The 19,309-nt window shown below is 36.7% G+C and overlaps 1 protein-coding gene across 1 annotated transcript in view; it reads right to left on the reverse strand.

Annotated features, from left to right (window-relative positions):
• The window catches only part of LOC149413801 (uncharacterized), a 42,129-nt gene that overhangs the window by 8,452 nt on the left and 14,368 nt on the right, over positions 1-19,309 (reverse strand). The window contains exons 3-13 of the mRNA XM_089644527.1: positions 15,980-16,308; positions 13,408-13,537; positions 12,603-12,752; positions 11,188-12,215; positions 10,257-10,389; positions 8,806-9,147; positions 6,897-7,100; positions 4,924-5,033; positions 3,754-3,915; positions 1,526-1,652; positions 1,288-1,381 (exon numbers count right to left, since the gene is read on the reverse strand). Coding sequence (XP_089500653.1) covers positions 1,288-1,381; positions 1,526-1,652; positions 3,754-3,915; positions 4,924-5,033; positions 6,897-7,100; positions 8,806-9,147; positions 10,257-10,389; positions 11,188-12,215; positions 12,603-12,752; positions 13,408-13,537; positions 15,980-16,308 — 2,809 coding nt within the window. The remainder of the gene's footprint in view (positions 1-1,287; positions 1,382-1,525; positions 1,653-3,753; positions 3,916-4,923; positions 5,034-6,896; positions 7,101-8,805; positions 9,148-10,256; positions 10,390-11,187; positions 12,216-12,602; positions 12,753-13,407; positions 13,538-15,979; positions 16,309-19,309) is intronic.

Genomic DNA, 19,309 nt, shown 5'->3' on the forward strand with positions numbered 1-19,309 from the left:
TGGAAGATACATACCTCCTCCCGTGAAGATACTTCACAAAATAGGAAAAGAATGCGACTGTTATCTTTATTAGGTACCTACTGCTTATCTACGAAAATTACCAGTTAAATTTATTAAATTACTAAAATAAAAATATTTATGCTACTCTTAAAACTAAAAATTCCGTGGAATATGTAAATCTTATGACTAAAGATTGTGTAGTAGGTAATGTCTTAAAACTAGAAATTCCGTAAAAAATGTAAATCTTATGACTAAAAATTGTGTAGTAGGTAATGTATTAAAACTAGAAATCCCGTAAAATGTATATCTTATGACTAAATATTGTGTAGTAGGTAATGTCTTAAAACTAGAAATCCCGTCATATGTTTCTGCTATCGTGGTACGAGAACACGCCGTCAGATGGAATGCAGGAAAACACTTCTTCTTCTTGACATATAAATTTATTAATTCACAATATAATTGCAGAGGATCTTATTTTCCTCTGCTAAAACTTAAACTGAAAGAAATAAAGGTCTAGTTTCCTCTATTCTTCAGTTTTCCCTAGGTTTACATAAACCTAGTGATTATCTCACGACTGACTGCGTAGGTACGTCTGTACCTACCCGTTATAGCAACACTCTAATACTGTCTCCTGCCTCGGTACGTCTGTACCTACCAGTTATATGAATACTGCCCTTTTTCTGGGAGGTATCTGTATTTAAACTAAATTCTTGAAGGACATATTACAAAAATAAGATGTTCCTCCTGCTCGTTGGCAAACAACATTCTTAACATAAAATAAAATGCACTTAGCTATTCTTAATGATACAAACGTGACTTAAACAATACAAATATTTTAAAGGAATTATTTAAAGGGACATGAAACTTTATTTGGGGTTTTTATTACTATGGGACAGGGGTGGGAAAGGTATTGGCAAATATTTTTAGGCATAATGGTTTAACTAGGGTCATCATAAACTAGAAAGCGAACAGCTCTATTTGAAAGCTGCCGCTGCTTGCAGTAAAATGTCACTAATTCTTAAATCATAAATGATACACAAACAAGACAATATGTTTATAAAAATACCAGGCCAAAGAATTGTTTTATTGTAGGGTCGAATCTGCAAATGTGGGAAGCTGCACTAACTTTAAAAATACGAACTGTGGGAATGCGCCTGAAGGCTAAATTTTATTAAGCAATATGTAAACGTCGCATTCTGGAAGATACAGTAATTATTCCAGACAGTGGAACTGATTCTGTGGTAATTTGAGATATTTAAGTGTGTATGAATGTGTAATTGTACAAACCTAATTGAAGGCCTCTTAGGTATTCCAGAAGAGGGCCGAGGAAGTCCACTGGGCCTGGGCAGTTGGCGCTGGGCAGTTGGCACTGGGTTTTGCACTGCAACAATAATAATAATGGTGTATCCTTAAATATAAAAGAAATTCACAGTGATGTTTTTAGTATTGCACTTAAATACACCCACCACTCTCCTCCAGTAAAATTAACAATATTATTTATTTTTATAAAAAAATAGTTACAAACCTGGTGCAATGTTGGGAGGGCGCATGTTAGACTGCGGGGGCGGCATTGCGGGAGTGGGAAGTTTGATGTAGGACTGGCTGTTGACGCCCCCCAATAGGGAAGCCCTGTTGGCCCCCGGCGGAAGCATCTACAAATTAATAATTCTATTTGTCAATAGATTCCCAAACAGCAGGGAATACAGCAAGGGGTGCAATAGAAGTAACTATAAAAAATTAAAATAAAAGTAAATACAGTGAAACCCACTTATGAAGGTTTTTTCCACTCTCTTGAAAAACCTTTAAGGAAGAGTTTCAGTTTATTAGTAAATTAACAACCTTTTCATGACAACCTCTGGCCGAGCTACGGCGTACAATTCACTAAGATCTAAGGTTAAGAATCCACAGGTCGTGGGTTCGATCCTGCCGGCTAAACAAAATTAATTTCCTATGTGATTTTTTCACAAAACAGAAACTTTTTTAAATACATATTCAATGACTAGATCTAAATAGTCAGATACTTCCCAACCTTCCTTTTTTCTATCTCCTTCCCATCCCCACTCCTTCACTACTTCACTATATTTGTAAGAAACAAATAATAATTGCATATAATATAAAAATACCTCAAAAAGGATTCGTAAATAAAGTAAAAGGTACTAGTAAAAGCTATACCTAATGGTCCACGTGGAAAGTAGCGATATACAGGGTGTATCGGCACTAACCCGACAAACTTTAAACAGCTATTCCTTAGCACATTTGGAGTAAAAAATGTTATGGGCACTGTCCGGTAGCATTTTTTTATTCAATTAAAAACAAAAAAATTTAAATTTTCCACACTACATCACTGTCATTGGCATTGCGTTTCGTGTTCAACAGCTGTTATAAGCAAGTATGTCAAAAAGCGTCTTCGCTCTTTCGCACACACTAAATAATAATAGTTAAAAATGAGACAAATGGTGCCGTGCTATTTCGTTGTGACTGTAAACGTGCGCCAATATAGGTACACACGTGCATTATTCAACGGAATTCGAATAAAATATTTGCCAGATGGGTTTTCAAACTTTGACAAAGGATAAAACAGTGGTGACATGTGGTGAAAATATGAATAATAAATTTTTTATTAAAAAAAAACGTTATCGGACAGCAAAGTGCACATAAGATTTTTTACTCCAAATATGCTAAGGAATAGCTGGTTAAAGTTTGTCGGGTACGTGCCGATACACCCTGTATACAGGATGTTAGGTGTACCAGAATGCCAATATTACAAAAAAAATGGCATTACTGATGCTGTTGTAGCCGAAAATTTCTCTTTTTTTCATCAATTCTTTTTTTTGTATGAAGATTTTCAAGAAATTGGCGCAGCGCACAGCCAAATTGAAATTTCCTGAAAAACCTTCTTTTTATACAAAAAAAATGAATTTTCGAAAAAAAATTAAAAATCCTTTGGACTAAACAATATGAATAATGTTGAATTTTTCAAAATTTAGCACTCTACCATACTCAAGTCATGAGCCGCCACTGGTCTGGTGGTATAGTACACTAACTTCGGGAGGCGATTCTACATGATATATATTAGAAATATTTTTTTTCCAACCAAACAATTCAAGTAATTTAAACTGAAAGTACCTTAACCTTTCCAGGAGTAAGTTACGTAATGCTGGCCGTGCTCTGGGGAGTGAGTTTTTTTTTACATAAAAAAAAATTTTTTTTTGAATAAATTTTATGATAGTATGCAAAATAAATAACAGCCGATATCTCTGTCGATAATGATGTAAAATGTTTAAAATTGGTGTAAAGTTACAGGAATATGCCCATAGATGGCAATACGATGCATATTTACAGAATACGCATTAAATATGAATATCCGACACCTGTCGTCCATAGCCGTCCATACTCCTTTGGCGAAAGTGTGTACCGTCGTTCATTAGCGTCCATACTCCCGGAAAGGTTAAAATATTAGATTTTTGAAAAAGGTATTCATCTTTTTACTTGTACTATTATGAAGAATCACCTCCCGAAGTGAGTGCACTTTACCCCAGGATGCCATGATGCCTTGTTGTGTGTGCTAATCTGTTCAATTTGTCCATTGGCAAAAAATACCAAACAAATAGAAAACATAATTATTTTGGTCTTCCATTAGTACAATTCACCAGTTTTCCGCTTGTACTATTAATTTCCAGACACGGTATTATTATCATTATTATTAGTTTCATTTTGATTTTGGCAGAACAATATTTTATACAAAGAACTTACATTTCCAATATTATGCTTGGCCCTCATTGGCTGTCCGTAAGACAGGCCGCCCCCGGCGCTGGCCTGCGCTGCCAGGACGGACGTCAGCCGGCCGCCACCGGCGTCCGGGGGCAAGGGCCGTGCAAAGTCTCGACGGGGCAGTGTGCTGCTAGAGGCAGCGTCCTGGAAATATTATATGTTGCTATAATTCGACCAAACACAAAAGACAGTTCCCTGCGTTCTCCGGAAAAGAACCAACAAGCAAGCCAATTACGAAAGATAGCAAAATTTCAAGAATTTACGTCCATTCTGCAAAATGCAAGAGACTTGCATCTGCTTACATTCTTTTGCTTGTACGCTAGTAACAGGTGAAAATGACAAGAGACAACATGAGGAAAATGCAAAAAAATATGGAGTGACTATAAAGAAGGCTATAAAGAAGACCGAGATGATACTCCGTAATATTATTTAATTTTTATTAGGCAGCATTCTGTTGATGTGCTCATATATAATTCCACAGTAAGTTTAACACTAATTAAATTGATTTAAATAAAATAAAATAGTCAATCCTTTCTTCTCTCCAAATAAGAGTCGAATCTAGTTTTAAATTGATTTATATTTGTGCCATCGATGACATGTTATGGAAGTTTATTCCATGCTTCACTACTCTCTTTGCAAGTATTTCCTAGGATTGGATGCAAAAGGCGTTTTGTTATTTTATTTTTATATTAATCCCCTAGGAGATAACGCTACGTTATCTTCTAGGGGATTAATATAAAAAATAAGGGTTTTCCCATCAGAAGTCCATCTTTATTTGGTTTCCCTGAAGGCCCCACGAGGGAAAGAAACCAGGGCGGGTTCAGCTCTTGCCTCCACTCCCTTTAGTTTCCCCAAAGGCCCAATCGCTGTTATTTTTTTGATTGAATGGTCCATTTTTTGGTCCCATGAGTCCCATGAAATAAAAGATCCACACCAGCAGAGTCCCGAGTGCCGGGGTAAGGACTAACCACTCCTGAGGTGCGACCCTGTAAATCATAGGCACCGCTCGTGACACTGTTCCCCAGTATCAATCAGCCCTGAGCACGGTAGATCAGACCTTGGCTTTGGATGGCTATTACAGCTCGTGTTTCCACTCCCCGAGCGATGGATTCGCCACACTCAATACATTATTATATTAGAGTTTGCACTAACCTTTGAGACGGGACAGAGAACGGGGTTGGAAGCGTGAAGACTGAGGCGAGACGAGAGTTGCAGTGCCCCAAGGCCCGCCATACCACCAGCAGCAGCCCAGCGGGGGGCGGCTGTTATTTAAAAAAAAAACATCATTATAATACCACAATGAACTAATGATGTCAGGGGTCAGAGTAAAAAAAGGAGTATGTATGAGATGATGCATGAATGCGAATGAAGCAAGGAGCATGTGACAAGCCGGAGTATTTATAGTGTATTTGTATTTCTCTCGGCTTACCCCTACAGAGAAATGGTGGGATGGTAGTTTGGTTAATTAATATAGTAATTTGCAATGTTAGCTTACTGAAACTCTTCAATTTTCATTAACTTCTCGAGTTTGGTGTTGCTGCTTTGAAATATTAACGTTTTAACTGTTATATTTCTTAAAGATGCTGTCAGATGGTTATAAAATTTGTGTTTCCGCTTTGCAATAAAACGAATGAACGAATTTGAAAACTAAAAACTGTTTTTGAAAGGTGATGAATTTTACCTACTTAACATAATTATCTTTTTATTTTCTGTGTCTTGTTCTGTTTCATGTTTCGTTTAGATTTATTAGTATTATCTTCTTCTTTAATAATATGTTACATTAATGGGTACAACCTTCAAAAAAATTAAAGAAAAAGTTGTTCCTTCCTTTGTGGTTATACACGGTGTCCGGAAACTCGTAGTACAAGCGGGAAACTGGAGAATCTACACCACATGGGGAACCCAAAAAAACATAAAGTTTTTTGATTTGAGCATTTTCACAAAAAAAAAAAAAAAAAATTTTTCGGCTATTTTAGGGTTAAAGTTTTTTCTGGTGTTTAGGGTTGAACAACAGATGTTTTAACCCTGCAGAGCAGAAATATTTTATGATTACACCGGGTTAAATGAAGGGTGATTTCAAAATAATGCTTCAAATCCGAGTTTCTTCATTTGTTTTACTTTCAAATAGTTTTAATTAGTTGGGTACTTTGATCTTCAGTAATAATTTATAAGAATTTGATTAAAAAAAAAAAAAAAAAAAATCAACTTCAAACTCGATTTACTCGATAACGAAAGCTCAAATAAAAAAAATATATACTACAAAATCGACTCCAAATGTGATGTAGATTCACCAGTTTCCCGCTTGTACTACGAGTTTCCGGACACCCTGTATACAAAATTATTATTGTTGTATTTCAGTTATTGTATATTTTACAAATTAAAACAGTAATATGTTGTTGATTGAAAGCAAATGAAGTAAAAGTAGAAATGAAAAGCTGTCATATAATGTTTATAATACATTTGTCTAACAAAATTATATGAAACAACAAAAAGGTGACGTGATGTTTAAAATACATTTGTCTAACAAATAATATGAAACAACAAAAAGGTGAGGTGACTAAATGTTATAGTACATATGTCTAACAAAAGGGTGAGGTGACTAAATGTTATAGTACATATGTCTAACAAAAAGGTGAGGTGACTAAATGTTATAGTACATATGTCTAACAAAAAGGTGAGGTGACTAAATGTTATAGTACATATGTCTAACAAAAAGGTGAGGTGACTAAATGTTATAGTACATATGTCTAACAAAAAGGTGAGGTGACTAAATGTTATAGTACATATGTCTAACAAAAAGGTGAGGTGACTAAATGTTATAGTACATATGTCTAACAAAAGGGTGAGGAGACTATAATGTTCATAAAACGTTTGTCTAACAAAAAGGGGGTGACTATAATGTTTATAATACATTTGTCTAACAAAAAGGCGAGGTGGCTACAATGTTTATGATACATTTGAAGTCATTTTAGTTCAGTGTTTGGACGAAAAAAACGTAAGGTGAGCCAATTTAAGTTTGCATTAAAAAATGATGTTTTCCAAATCCAGGTGTTGTGGATTCAATCCTTTCCAAGCTAAGTCTTCTATCATTAAGCAAGTAACAAGTTAAAACAAACAACACTCACGTGGTATTCTGTTCAGCTCCTTATGCGAACTATACTGCCTCAGCTTGGAAGCCGGCAAACCAGTCTTTCTCCGCAGCTCGTTGTTGGAGCTGGTGATCTGGTGATCCGACTCCACCCGGGTGAGGACTCGGGATCCAAGCGGGCTGGTCCTCAGATTTGAGGTCTTCGCAGGACTGCCTCCAGCTGATCTTGAAACGTACAGACCTAGATGAGAGAAAGCTCTTTAGTTTTATGATGATTGAAGGAGTCAGAAACTTTTGTAGGCAGACAAGACATCAGCTAACCACTTCCCAATAAATATTTTTTAACAAGTACGGGGAAAAAATACAAACAGCAGTAGCCGCCGCGTCGATATACTCAAGTAAGCCTAACTTTGCCTCTTTCTTGAACAGACCATCTTAATCAATTTCACTCGTCTATCTGACACCTAGTAGACGAAAGGATCTTATTTATTTATTTAACACCAGAGGGCTTTTACAAGTAGGTGTACAACTTTAAGATGACTTTTATGTAAATTGGTGACAACCGTTTTCTTTCAAATCCGTATAGATCACATTTTTAGGAATTAAATTTTTTAAATGCATTTATACAAGAGTACAGTTATAATTCGAGATTTTTACGGCCAAGAGTATAAGTGATTAATTTTTGGGGAATTATGCCGTGTTGCGCTACCCTTTGCCCTGATGATGGACACTGTAACGCTGTCCGAAACGTTGGCTAAAGAAGGATGTAGCGCAACACGGAATATACCCCAAAAATAAGTTACCATAAAAGAGTAAAGTTGTTTACATTTTCCACGAGCATCTTTTTGAATATATTTGTCAACAACTACATAGTTAAAAGGCATAGATATTCTAATAACTGTAAAATAAAGTATAAATGTCTTTTGAGATTTTGTCATCAAGTTACTTTAAAAAATCCGTCAGATTCATGACATACTTAAAAGTATTCCCGGTTGACTTTTAACTCTTTGCACGCAGCTATATCAACTGTTGTTACGGCAAAAAGTCCATACTCACACGCGCCTGTATCAACAGTTGATACGTAAACTTTGACGGCCGATATTCCAGCGCTCTTTCGTCATAAATATATTTCTTGCTCACTTGGACATTCGTAGAACTATCACGATGCTGACATCTACAAGAATTTCTCAAAAATAAAATTGTGTTTCATAAAAAAAGATCGATAATCGAGTGCGCTTCTTCGCGCCTTTAATCCTTTAGTTTACATTTTTGTCAACGGATGGCGTTAGTACTAGTATGTTTCACAACTTTTATAACTAAAAATGATAAGTGATCATGGTGTCCCACTTGTGTCTATCACCTAAGTACACACACGCCGAGTGAATGGTGGGACCACATTCAAAAGATACGGTACGTCTTTGTATGAAATTTTATGTTTTTGTTTTGAGTGTTGACACACGAGGATTTGTTTTCATATTGTGGAGAATAATCTGTTCTGTCTATATAGTCCAATAAATCATGCCAGAATGCTATAATTTGACACTTAATTGCGTGCATAGGTATTTGAAAATATGTACCGTGTATGGGTATAGATAAAACGGAGCAAATTAACGCGTTCAAAAGGTTAAGTGTCTATGGTAATCTTTTAAACAAAGCGTGGTGTTGCCATGTTCGAACGCTGGTTAAATCATATATCTCACAGTATTACATAAGGAGATAAATTTTGTCTGTGTCAGTTTGTGACGTAAAGTACACAATATTACTCTCTTGGTATTCATGTACTGTGTACTAAAGGGCACAAAAAGACCGAAGGGGTTAAAAATTGTTTTCAAAGAGATTTTTCTGTACTTCAAAACATATAGATCTACGGAACCTATTTTAGAAAATATTTACTTGCAAATTATGCACTTACAATAAAAGAAAATTTATGCACATTTTCAACATACCAGTATCAGAATTTCTGCTGGAATTAAGTCCCAGCTTCTGTACAAACGGCATCCTCGCAGAACTGGGCGCGTTGGCCTTGATTTCCGGCGCCGAGGACTCGCGCTTCGGCTGCAGCCTCCTCGGAGAACCAGCCCCGACCCGGTGCAGACTGCTCAGGCTCGAGCTGTTGGCCCCGCTGTGCTTGCTGACCTCCGGGGTCATAACGTTCCTGGGATGCGCCTCCCTTGTGCCCTGCTGATGGTGGATCGGAGACAGGGCTGTCTGCTTGAAGAGGATGGCCGCAGAGCCCATGTCTTGCGGGAGGATCTTGGAGATGGGGGTGGAGATTACTTGGTACAGCTCTGGGGGAAACAATTAATGGATCAGTAAGTAGAAAAGGCTAAAACAATAATAGTGTGATTGAGGTGATTACTATAGACGGTTGACAAATTATATTGTATAAACACAATATCCGGAAGTTCATAGTACAAGCGGGAAACTAGTGAATCTACGTCACATTGGAGTCGATTTTGTGGTTTAACTTTTTTTGATTCAGCTTTGGGAAGTAAGAGCTTCATAGATGCACACACAGATGACAGTGCATAGAGCTTGCGTGGAAGTCCGCAAGATGGAGCCAGTGGCCAGTAGTCGCCAGGGCCAGTGGGAAGGCTCCCAGAGAAACTTACTGTTTCAGATTCCAATTAGCCAGCTACTAGTTAGGTCGACTATCGAGTCACAATTGTAATACGCAAAGTATTAATAAATCCCTGATTTTCACTAGGGGGTTAACGTCAGCTGTTTAACCGTTTGAGTGCTGGGCCTTTCTTTATAATATATGTACTAAAATTGCGTGTTAAAAAATTGTTTAACGTATGTTTGTTGTGAAATCACGGCTTGCAATTCACTGTTTTTGTAATTGAAATAAGCAATTTTTTTTAAAAATAACGCACACAACACGCACGCTGTTCTCTCAATGCGCGAAGCAACACACCGCGGACGCAGCGCACCAGAAAACCAGAGATATACTGCGCGTCGTGTCGTCGATATATCGACGACACGCAATTTATGATAGATTTTTGTTCGTCGAAATATCGACGATACGCATTCAAAAGGTTAATGTCTTTTAAAATATGTCGAAGTTAAACCCGACTCCATAAGTTTTAACCCTTTACTTGAAGAAAAAACGGAAAAAAAACTGTGTGATGCAGATTCACCAGTTTTCCGATTGCACAGCTAGTTTCCGGAGACCGTGTTAATATTGGTGGAATCACAGAAGAAATAATTGATAGAAGTGTGTTGAGGACATTCAGCCAGCGTTTCAGACAACCTTGCAGTGTCCATTATCAGGGCAGATGTGTAGATTATGGTAAAAAAGTATGTATGTTTGTGTAGAAGTACTTTGATGCCTACATTATGGACCTGATGATGGACACTGTCAGACCTCAAAAAATCAATCATGATAGGAACTTACTTTGTTCCTGCTCATAGGCCAGGTGCTCCAGATCGTCCATGTTGAGGGGGGCCTCCGCCCGGTGGGGACTGCAGCTGCCACTGCTGTTCTGCTCCAGGCTGTCGCTGGACCCTCCCGCCATTGTTATGCTGTCCTGTTACCATACATACAATATCACATATATGTATTTAGATTAAAGTCAGTTTTAAAGGGAAATCTAATGACAAAGAGAATATACAACATTACATAAAAATACTAATTTGGGTTATGACTCACTAGAACATGAACACTATAATTTTTGCTTTGAATTTAAGTGTTATAACTAACTAACATCACGCCATTTATCTACAGAGTTTCAATAATAATTTTTTGATATTCTGACTCTTGACATGGCCCTACTCACGTATTTGGTTCGCTTGATCGTGCCATGTCTTCCTCGGGCTTCCCTGACAATTTCTACCATTCACATCCGCGTCATATATTCTCCTTACACTCTTTTCTTCATTCATTCGCTCTTCATGCCCAAACAATCTAAGCACCCCTATCTTAATCTTACCCATTACGCTTACATCAGCCTTGCATTCTTTGCGAATCTATACATCTCAAATGATTTCAAAATTTTTTGGTGAATTCAGACAAGCGAGAAATTAACTACCTGTAATATAATATTTTTAACAGAAGTTATTTTAATTGCCATTTTTGAACAAGGAACTAATTTTTCCAGAATTAAAACTATCCCCATAGACGAGACACGAAGCAAAAAAATTGATTCCACTTTTTTAACTCCAATCAGTTCGAATTGACCTCCAACGCTCTAACGGGAAAGACCGGAAACTAGCAAATCTGGATCCGCGCACTGCTATTCGCATGATAATAATAATATTAGTTCGCAATAGCACCCTTATGACCCATCCTGTGATGAAATAATAAGTAATATGTAAGACGTTAGTACCTTTCTCCTCTGTGGCGTCCACGTAATCCTCTCCGTGGGTGACACCTCTCTGCTGTCTTCCGCCGCTGAAATATCTAAAAGTTTCTCTGTGGAAACGTAACACTCTTTATTGCTGTCGACAATGCCCTCTGTCTCTATATCAACATCTTTAATGTTGTCTTTAACATCGATCATCTCAGGTTCTGTACTGATCACAGCCGTTACATTCCTAATAGACGGCGGGGTGAGTTTCCTGAAAGTTCCGTTGCGTTTGGGTGATTCTCTCTCTTTCGGAACGGCGTCATAAGTCCCGTTCAATTTTTTAGTAAAAGTGTTATTATTTTCTACGGGTTTGTTATAATGTCGCGGTGATAAAACTTGATTAGGAAGCACGACCGTCTGTTCCATTTCCATTTGCGGCCGATTTACGGTTCTCGTTCTCTGAGCGTTTTGCGGCATTTTACTGTAGGTTATGTTCAAGCTGTCTCTGCCGGTTTCTTTCAAAAACGATTCACTCATTCCGTCTGTCATCAGGAACGAGTCATCTTTGTTAAACGAGGAAATCATGTTTTCTTTCTCACTGTCTTTTCTGTAAGTGTCGACTTTACGTTTTTCCATAGAACGTAGGAGATCGCCGGATAAACCTCGCAAGTCCTCAGTATTACAGTTGGCATTGAGCATTAAGAAACGGTCGAAATTATCATCCGGATCTGGTTGTAGGAATGATCTTCGTAATTGGAATTTAGGTTTTCCGTTTGGCAGCCTTTCTTCGGCGGGTTCTAATAGACTTGTAAATGTTCCAGAATTGATTAGACTACTCTCCATGCTGTTATCACGTTTGTTTCCCGTGAGGAAGGTGGAATTGATGAGACTGGCATCCATGGAGCTGGAGAGGGAGGGTGGGAGGGATCCGATGAGACTCTCCTCTTGGTCACTGTCGTGCGACAGCATGCTGGTGTTCATCTCCTTTTCATCCAGGATGCTGGTCGTCATGGTGGATTGGAGGGAGTTTTGAGCTGTGATGTCATCACCATTTGCTTCCTCTTCGTCTGTGAAATAAAATTAATGTTAAAAGTATTGATTTCAGGTGCAAGTTTTCACAATTGTTTTCTCATATATTTTATTAATTCTACGATAAATTGGACATAACATACCGTGTTTATACATGCTAGAGCCGACTAGGGAAAAGAAATAAAAAGAGTTAGAGAAGAACATTACCAGAGCATCTAGAGAATGAAAAGGAAAGATCTATAGAATTAACATACAATGCATTCATAGGCGTAAAGAATTGTAGGAAGAGAGGGGGAGATTGGCAGGAACCAGGCAGACCTTTCCTAGAGGTAGCCAGTACTCTCCCAAGGTTGCAGTGATGCTGATTATCAAGAATTATGAGGAAAAATCAAGAAAGAGGAATTTGAAAAAGAATAGGGACTAACCGTTGACAGAGAAGTCTTTCCTCAAACACATGGATCCCTGGCGTGAGAAGGTTCCGGAGTTGAAGGTCCCCGAGCCGTCCATGGCGATAGAGCTCACCAGGCTCGGAGGAGACATATTGGAGAGGGAGTCATTCCTTTGATTTGATGTTCCTGTTGACAGAAATAACATAAATAAATTAATGAATTAAAACTACAGTTTACTACCTAATTATTTACTTAAAGTAGATATTAGTTAAATTAAAAATAAGCAAATTAATGGCAATAAATCGACTGACATGACTCAACTCAAATATTTGATTCACTTGGTAGAGCCTCTTCCTCGGGCGTCCCCGACTTATATTATTCACTTTCACGTCATATATTTTTCTTGCACTCCTTTAACCGTTCATCCGGTCTACATGTCCAAAATGTGGTAGATTGATATCATAAAAGGTGTTGAGCAAGGCTGCGTAATGTCACCGTGGTTATACAATCTGTACATAATCATATGCAAGACTTGAAAAGTGCAGAAATAAACATTCAGATTTACTTATGTCACCTGTTATTTCACAGAATTCTAACAAGTCATCAAATTTCAAAATTAATATTCAAGTTCTGTGAAAGTCCTATTCAAGTTCTGTTATTACCCAAGTAGTGTGAAACAATCAGCCCGTGATGAAATAATAACATATGTCTTCCATGTCTATGATGAAAGAAGTATGTACGCAAAATGATTTAATGGTGAATGTAAGTACGAGCAAAGCCACGATATTGAAAACGAGAATCTAAAAAATGCTGTGCACCATAATGTAGAGCAGTTAATTACCTATGAGTTTATTGAATGTATTGTGCAGATTATTAGCTGGTTCAGACAGGTTGATCTGTATCGGCCGGGAGCCCGAGTAGCCGTCCTCAGCCGAACTGGGAGCCGACTGGAAGTCCGTCTCGTCCGACATCTGCAAATAAACACAAGCCATGTCCACTTATTACTTTATTTTATAACGAAGTTAACTACTTCCTAAGTTTTCGTGCCAGCCACCAAAGGGAATGCAAGCACACTTGCGTGTTTGCAAACAATTTTCTTCCAACTCACGGGAGTCGATGCAAAATCGTTCAAACTATCTACGAAAAACACATATTAGAATGATCAGGTCTTTCTTTTTTAGCCTTAGCAATTATTCCAATTTCATCATCTTACAATGGTCTCCATGCTCCATGCAATGCACTTTTATTCATCTATTACAATTGCGACAAATGCTTTTTTGCGGGGATTTAACTTGACTTGTTTTATTCATATTAACAAATTATTAAACTGATTAGATAATTAAACTGCACTTAGTGACTTTCGTGTATAATTTTTAGGCGTATTTGATGTGCATTTCTGCATGTTATCCAACTTTCAAAAATCATTAAAATATGTTAATGATTTCGTATTACCAATTTATTATTGGTATTATTCGACAAAAAGTACCACAAAATAGGTAGATTATGATGTACCTAACCTAACTCAGTTTTGACAAAAATGTCACTTAATGACGACTTCTGGCAGTAAACCGACGATGTGTATGATCAATTTTCAGTTTAGGTACCCTTTGCACGGAGATGTCTCTTCTACCCGTCATGCCGCTTGAAGTCCCGAAAGCCCTTCTGGGCGGAAGGAGAGAGGTTCCTCCGATTACCTCTCACCCTAGAAGATAGGTGGAAACTTGAGTGGCAAACGGCCAACGTTGGAAATGCCCACCTCATACAGGACCCTACCGAGAAACAGCCTGGGTTCTCATTGCCTCGCAAAACCTGGTCCGCCATCAATAGGTTAAGGTGCTCCCATAGCTGCTGTGCTCACATGATGCACAGATGGGGCCTTAAAGAGTCGGCGATGTGTGAATGTGGTGCGGTACAGACCACCAAACATGTGGTCAACGAATGCCCGCTCCATTCATTCCCCGGCGGGATTGATGAGGTTCACATGGCGACGCCTGAGGCCCTAGAATGGCTCGCAGACCTAGATGTTCCCCTCTGACCCCCCCACCATACGAAAGAAGAAGTATAGGTACAAAGCATTTTTGTAAAATTTTATGCTCAGATTGCTAATTTAGTTTTTTCATACTCCCCTAAATTTACAAACAAATATTCATTTCTTTCAATCTAAATTGCATAAATTATTATGTTAGAAGCAAAAAAGAATATATAATATTGGTGTCATAAAAATATTAGGTATTTGTATTATATAATATACATTGAGTGTGTAAGGCATTTGATAACATGCTTCTTGACATAAATGATGCTAACTAGACCATGGCAACAAATGGACATAAGTGAACAGTTATATTTTGGTACTACATATTGTGAAAGTCAAATAATGTGAATAAAAATATTTATGAAATTCAGTTGTTCATAGTTGTATAACATTTCTATAACATAAGCTGTTGAATCATAATATTATTCATCTACAATTAGCACACATCATAATATGATATTAGATTTTCACTTCATTTAATATCATACTTTCCAGGCAAACTTGTAAAACAAATTATAATATAAAGGAATAAAAATATTTAATCAATTACGATTTAAGAACAAAAAAAACCACAATTATAAAAAGTGCAATATTTTGTAGTACCACCATATAATTTTTACTTCTTCTTCGATATATTGGCTGGAGAGGAACAAATAAAACTAACTTAGCCCTGCTTGAAATAGTCAAAAAGAAGACTAAGGACGGGTTGTTTCGGAGTATTTGAACAATTCATCAAATTTCAACGTCCATTTTCAAGTTCTGTGAAAGATTTTTTCAAGTTCTGTTTTTATTTCAGTTTTGTCAAGCAACTAGCCTATAATTATATAATAACAGAACTTGAAAAAATCTTTCACAGAACTTGAAAATGGACGTTGAAATTTGATGAATTGTTCAAATACTCCGAAACAACCCGTCCTTAGTCTTCTTTTTGACTATTTCAAGCAGGGCTAAGTTAGTTTTATTTGTTCCTCTCCAGCCAATATATCGAAGAAGAAGTAAAAATTATATGGTAAATAAATAGAAGACATGCTGTATATAAGAGAGGTAAGACACTCTTAATATTGTCCGTGTGAAAGACTACCATTCAGAATAGAAATCTAGCTTTATATGGTTTTAGCCGTGTTTGGTGACCAAATCTGAATAGCCTCCTTCCCCTTACTCATCTCCTTCATTTATCCATCCTAACAACATACCCCAATTAGGAATACCATAGACCCAATCGTAAACCATGAGAAGAATTAACATTCTGATAATATTCTATATTACAATTCTAATAATTCTGTGATTATTGATAAATTAATTTGCAGTCAAAAATTATTTTCGATGAATTTTGGTGTTCATATTCTATTTTGGTTGTGATAATATTAAATTTTTAACTTACATCACTGGAATCCATCCTGTAAGTCCCGTTATGCTTGTTATGCATTCGTCTACTGAACTGATTATCATCTTCCTGGCGGGGGCGCGTGATGGTATCCGTGCTGAAGGTCTGCCGCCTCTCGTCGCCACCGAGGGACTGGCCGTGGGGCTGTCGCGTCATGGTCCGGTAGGCGGACACACTGCTGCCGTTGCTAAGGTGGCTGGCGTAACTGCCATCACCATTACCGTTGCTGTAGTTCATTCCTTGGACCACCGTTTCGAGACTCGGGCGGACCATGCGCTTCTTTGGACGGGTGAAGGTGCGGGAGTCGCACTTCTGACGCTGCATACCTGCAAAGAATTATTAAATATAATTCATTTGGGTACAAAATATATGAATGGAGGACTCTCTGTATCATGATTTCTTGTCACCACTCGGTTTGTGTCGAGTCCTTACCAGCCCACGAGGAAGCCGCTATAGTGTGAGCGATACAAAATTAAGACAAATTAAATTAATTCTTAAAAATAAATCCGGAATTCGCTGATTAATTGCAGCATTGAAAAATATACAACCGGAATTAACGAATTTTAATATTCCGATACGCATGACCTAGTCATACAACTATGAATGTTTTAACCGTTAGAATGCTAAGCGTCGCAAAAGCGCTGCGATCGTTTGTATCGAAAATTTCGGCGCAGCGCAGAAGCGCTGCGAGTTTCAGTGTGTTTTTGGTGCTCCGCGGGAGTGGACGTACGCTTACCTCTCGCGTAATTTGTAACGAGAGTGCATTCTTATACATTTAAAAATAACTTTTTCCATTTTTTTATATTATTTAAAAAAAATAGCTATGTCACGTGCTATTATTTCGAACGTTGATTCGATTCCTAGTGATTCTACGGGAGGTGAAACAACAGATACAAATAGTGACGATAGCAGTATTATAACGCATCGAAGAAAAATATTGAGGATTGAAAGTGAGCCTTCTATCTCATCTTCATCTTCAGAAACAGAAGAAACACCAAATTTTGCCAAAATTCCTCCGACAAAAGTGTTTTCTAAAGCAACAAATGATCAATTTCAATTTCAAAAAAGAAATAAAATTGATATTTTATGCTTATTTTTCCATATTCATATCAATAAACATTTTTTCTTTATAAAGCAAAAAGAATTAATAAAATTGATTGATATTTGTCTAAATTAGAGTGTTTTATTTGACACCATTATTTTTTCCTCTAAATTAATCAATATGTGTATAGCAATTTACATTTATTTTTGCAAAAATTGATTAGCGATAAAACGGTTAAACAAGAAAATTGGAATGTTTTGCCTTGAATGTATGAAGATTTGCATAGTAAAACAAATTAATTCTTCCCAAGACTTCAATATTGGTAAAATAATATTACTTACCCCTCCGCACCGGAGGGGGTAATACACATCCCCCTAACGAGAGTTTTGTGTGATATCCAACTTATTTTACATCACCTACTCTATAAATTAGGGAATCCTAGAAAAATTATTCAGTAATCGAAATTTAAAAAAAATTATCCCATTACTATTTTTACTACCTATAACTTTTTTTTAAATTCCTCGCCGCAAACAAGAAGTGAGAAATTACGTAAAAATTGCATTTTACTGCAAAGGGCTACAATATATATTTGAGTTACACTCGATTTTTAACTATATTTTTTATCATTCTGCATTACTGGGCTTATAACGGTAGGAATAACAAAAAAGACTAAATTCGAAACCTTTGTATGATATGTGCAGGTACATTTTTTAAAATACTTTTTGTTTATACATTTATTTTACTAGGAATATTATGGCGAAGCACTACAAAGTAATGCAAAATTTTGTGTTTTTATTTTGAAAGTTTAATTAAATACTGCGAGTAACAACACGTCGTAAGAACACGTCGTACCCCACTAAAAATAAATTAACAGATCTATAAAAACTGCTTTAAAGTACAAAACCTCCTACTTAGGAACTCCTTTTCGGTTATGGTTTTATTGTATAATGTTGCAAATTAATTTTTTTAGAGATCGTAAAACATTTAATTATGAGACTGAACTTCACAAAATTAAGTAAAACACAATTTCTGGAGAAAAAACAGGCGGCTGGTGTTAAGCGAGAATTTAATGTGGATTATTATTGTTAGTGGCTCGATTCCGAATGTTACACGACATGGTGCATCATCTTAAGAAACACAATCGCTCCGTGTCATATGGGGGATACTAGTGACCCCCCTTCAGGTGATAATTCGTAATTTTTAATTTCGTAATTTTTATCTTCAGGTAAGTAAAGGTTAAATAAACTTTTAATTTATAATGACTCGAAAATGCTTTGTTTTATAATAAATTGATTGATAAGATGATAAAATGATTTAATACTGAGTATTATCGTTAGTGGCTCGATTTCGAATGTTACACGACATGGTGCATCATCTTAAGAAACACAATCGCTCCGTGTCATATGGGGGATACTAGTGACCCCCCTTCAGGTGATAAGTAATTTTTAAAGTCTTCAGGTAAGTAAAGGTTAATTAAACTTTTAATTTATAACCTCGATGACTCAAAAATGCTTTGTTTTATAATATATTGATTGATAAGATGATAAAATGATTTGTCATCTCAGATAAAATAATAAAGTGTTCATAAAAAATACCTATAAAAGATAAGAATAAAATCTATACAAATAAAAATGTAAATGTTTGTTTGTTCAAAATGTTAAATCTCCGAAAGTTCTTAACAGATTGCTTTGAAATTTCAACACAATGTTGCATTCGAATACGCATGTGTTTTTATATACCTATATTATACAGGGTGTGTCGGCACGTACCCGACAATTTTTAACCAGCGATTCCTGAGCATATATGGAGTAAAAATGTTATGGCCACTTTGCTGTTTGGTAACGTTTTTTTTTAATAAAAAAATTATTATTCATATTTTCACCACTGTTTTATCCTTTGTCAAAGTTTGAAAACCCATCTGGCAATATTTCATTCGAGTTTCGTTGAATAATGTACGTATGTACCTACATTGGCGCGCTTTTACAATCACAACGAAATGGCACGGCACCATTCGTCTCATTTTTAACTATTATTATTTAGTGTGAACGAAAGAGTGAAGACGCTTTTCGATATACTTGCTAATAACAGCTGTTGAACACGAGAAACAATACCAATGACAGTGACGGAGCGTAGAATTTTTTTATTTTTTTGTTTTTAATTGACAAAAAAATGTTACCGGACAGCAAAGTGCCCATAACATTTTTTACTCCAAATGTGCAAAGGAATAGCTGGTTAAAGTTTGTCGGGTACGTGCCGATACACCCTGTATAGATGTAACCTGTGAC

The sequence above is a fragment of the Hesperophylax consimilis genome, chromosome 21 (genome assembly GCF_061612785.1).
Source record: "Hesperophylax consimilis isolate HC1 chromosome 21, BYU_Hcon_1.0, whole genome shotgun sequence".
Lineage (NCBI taxonomy): Eukaryota > Metazoa > Arthropoda > Insecta > Trichoptera > Limnephilidae > Hesperophylax > Hesperophylax consimilis.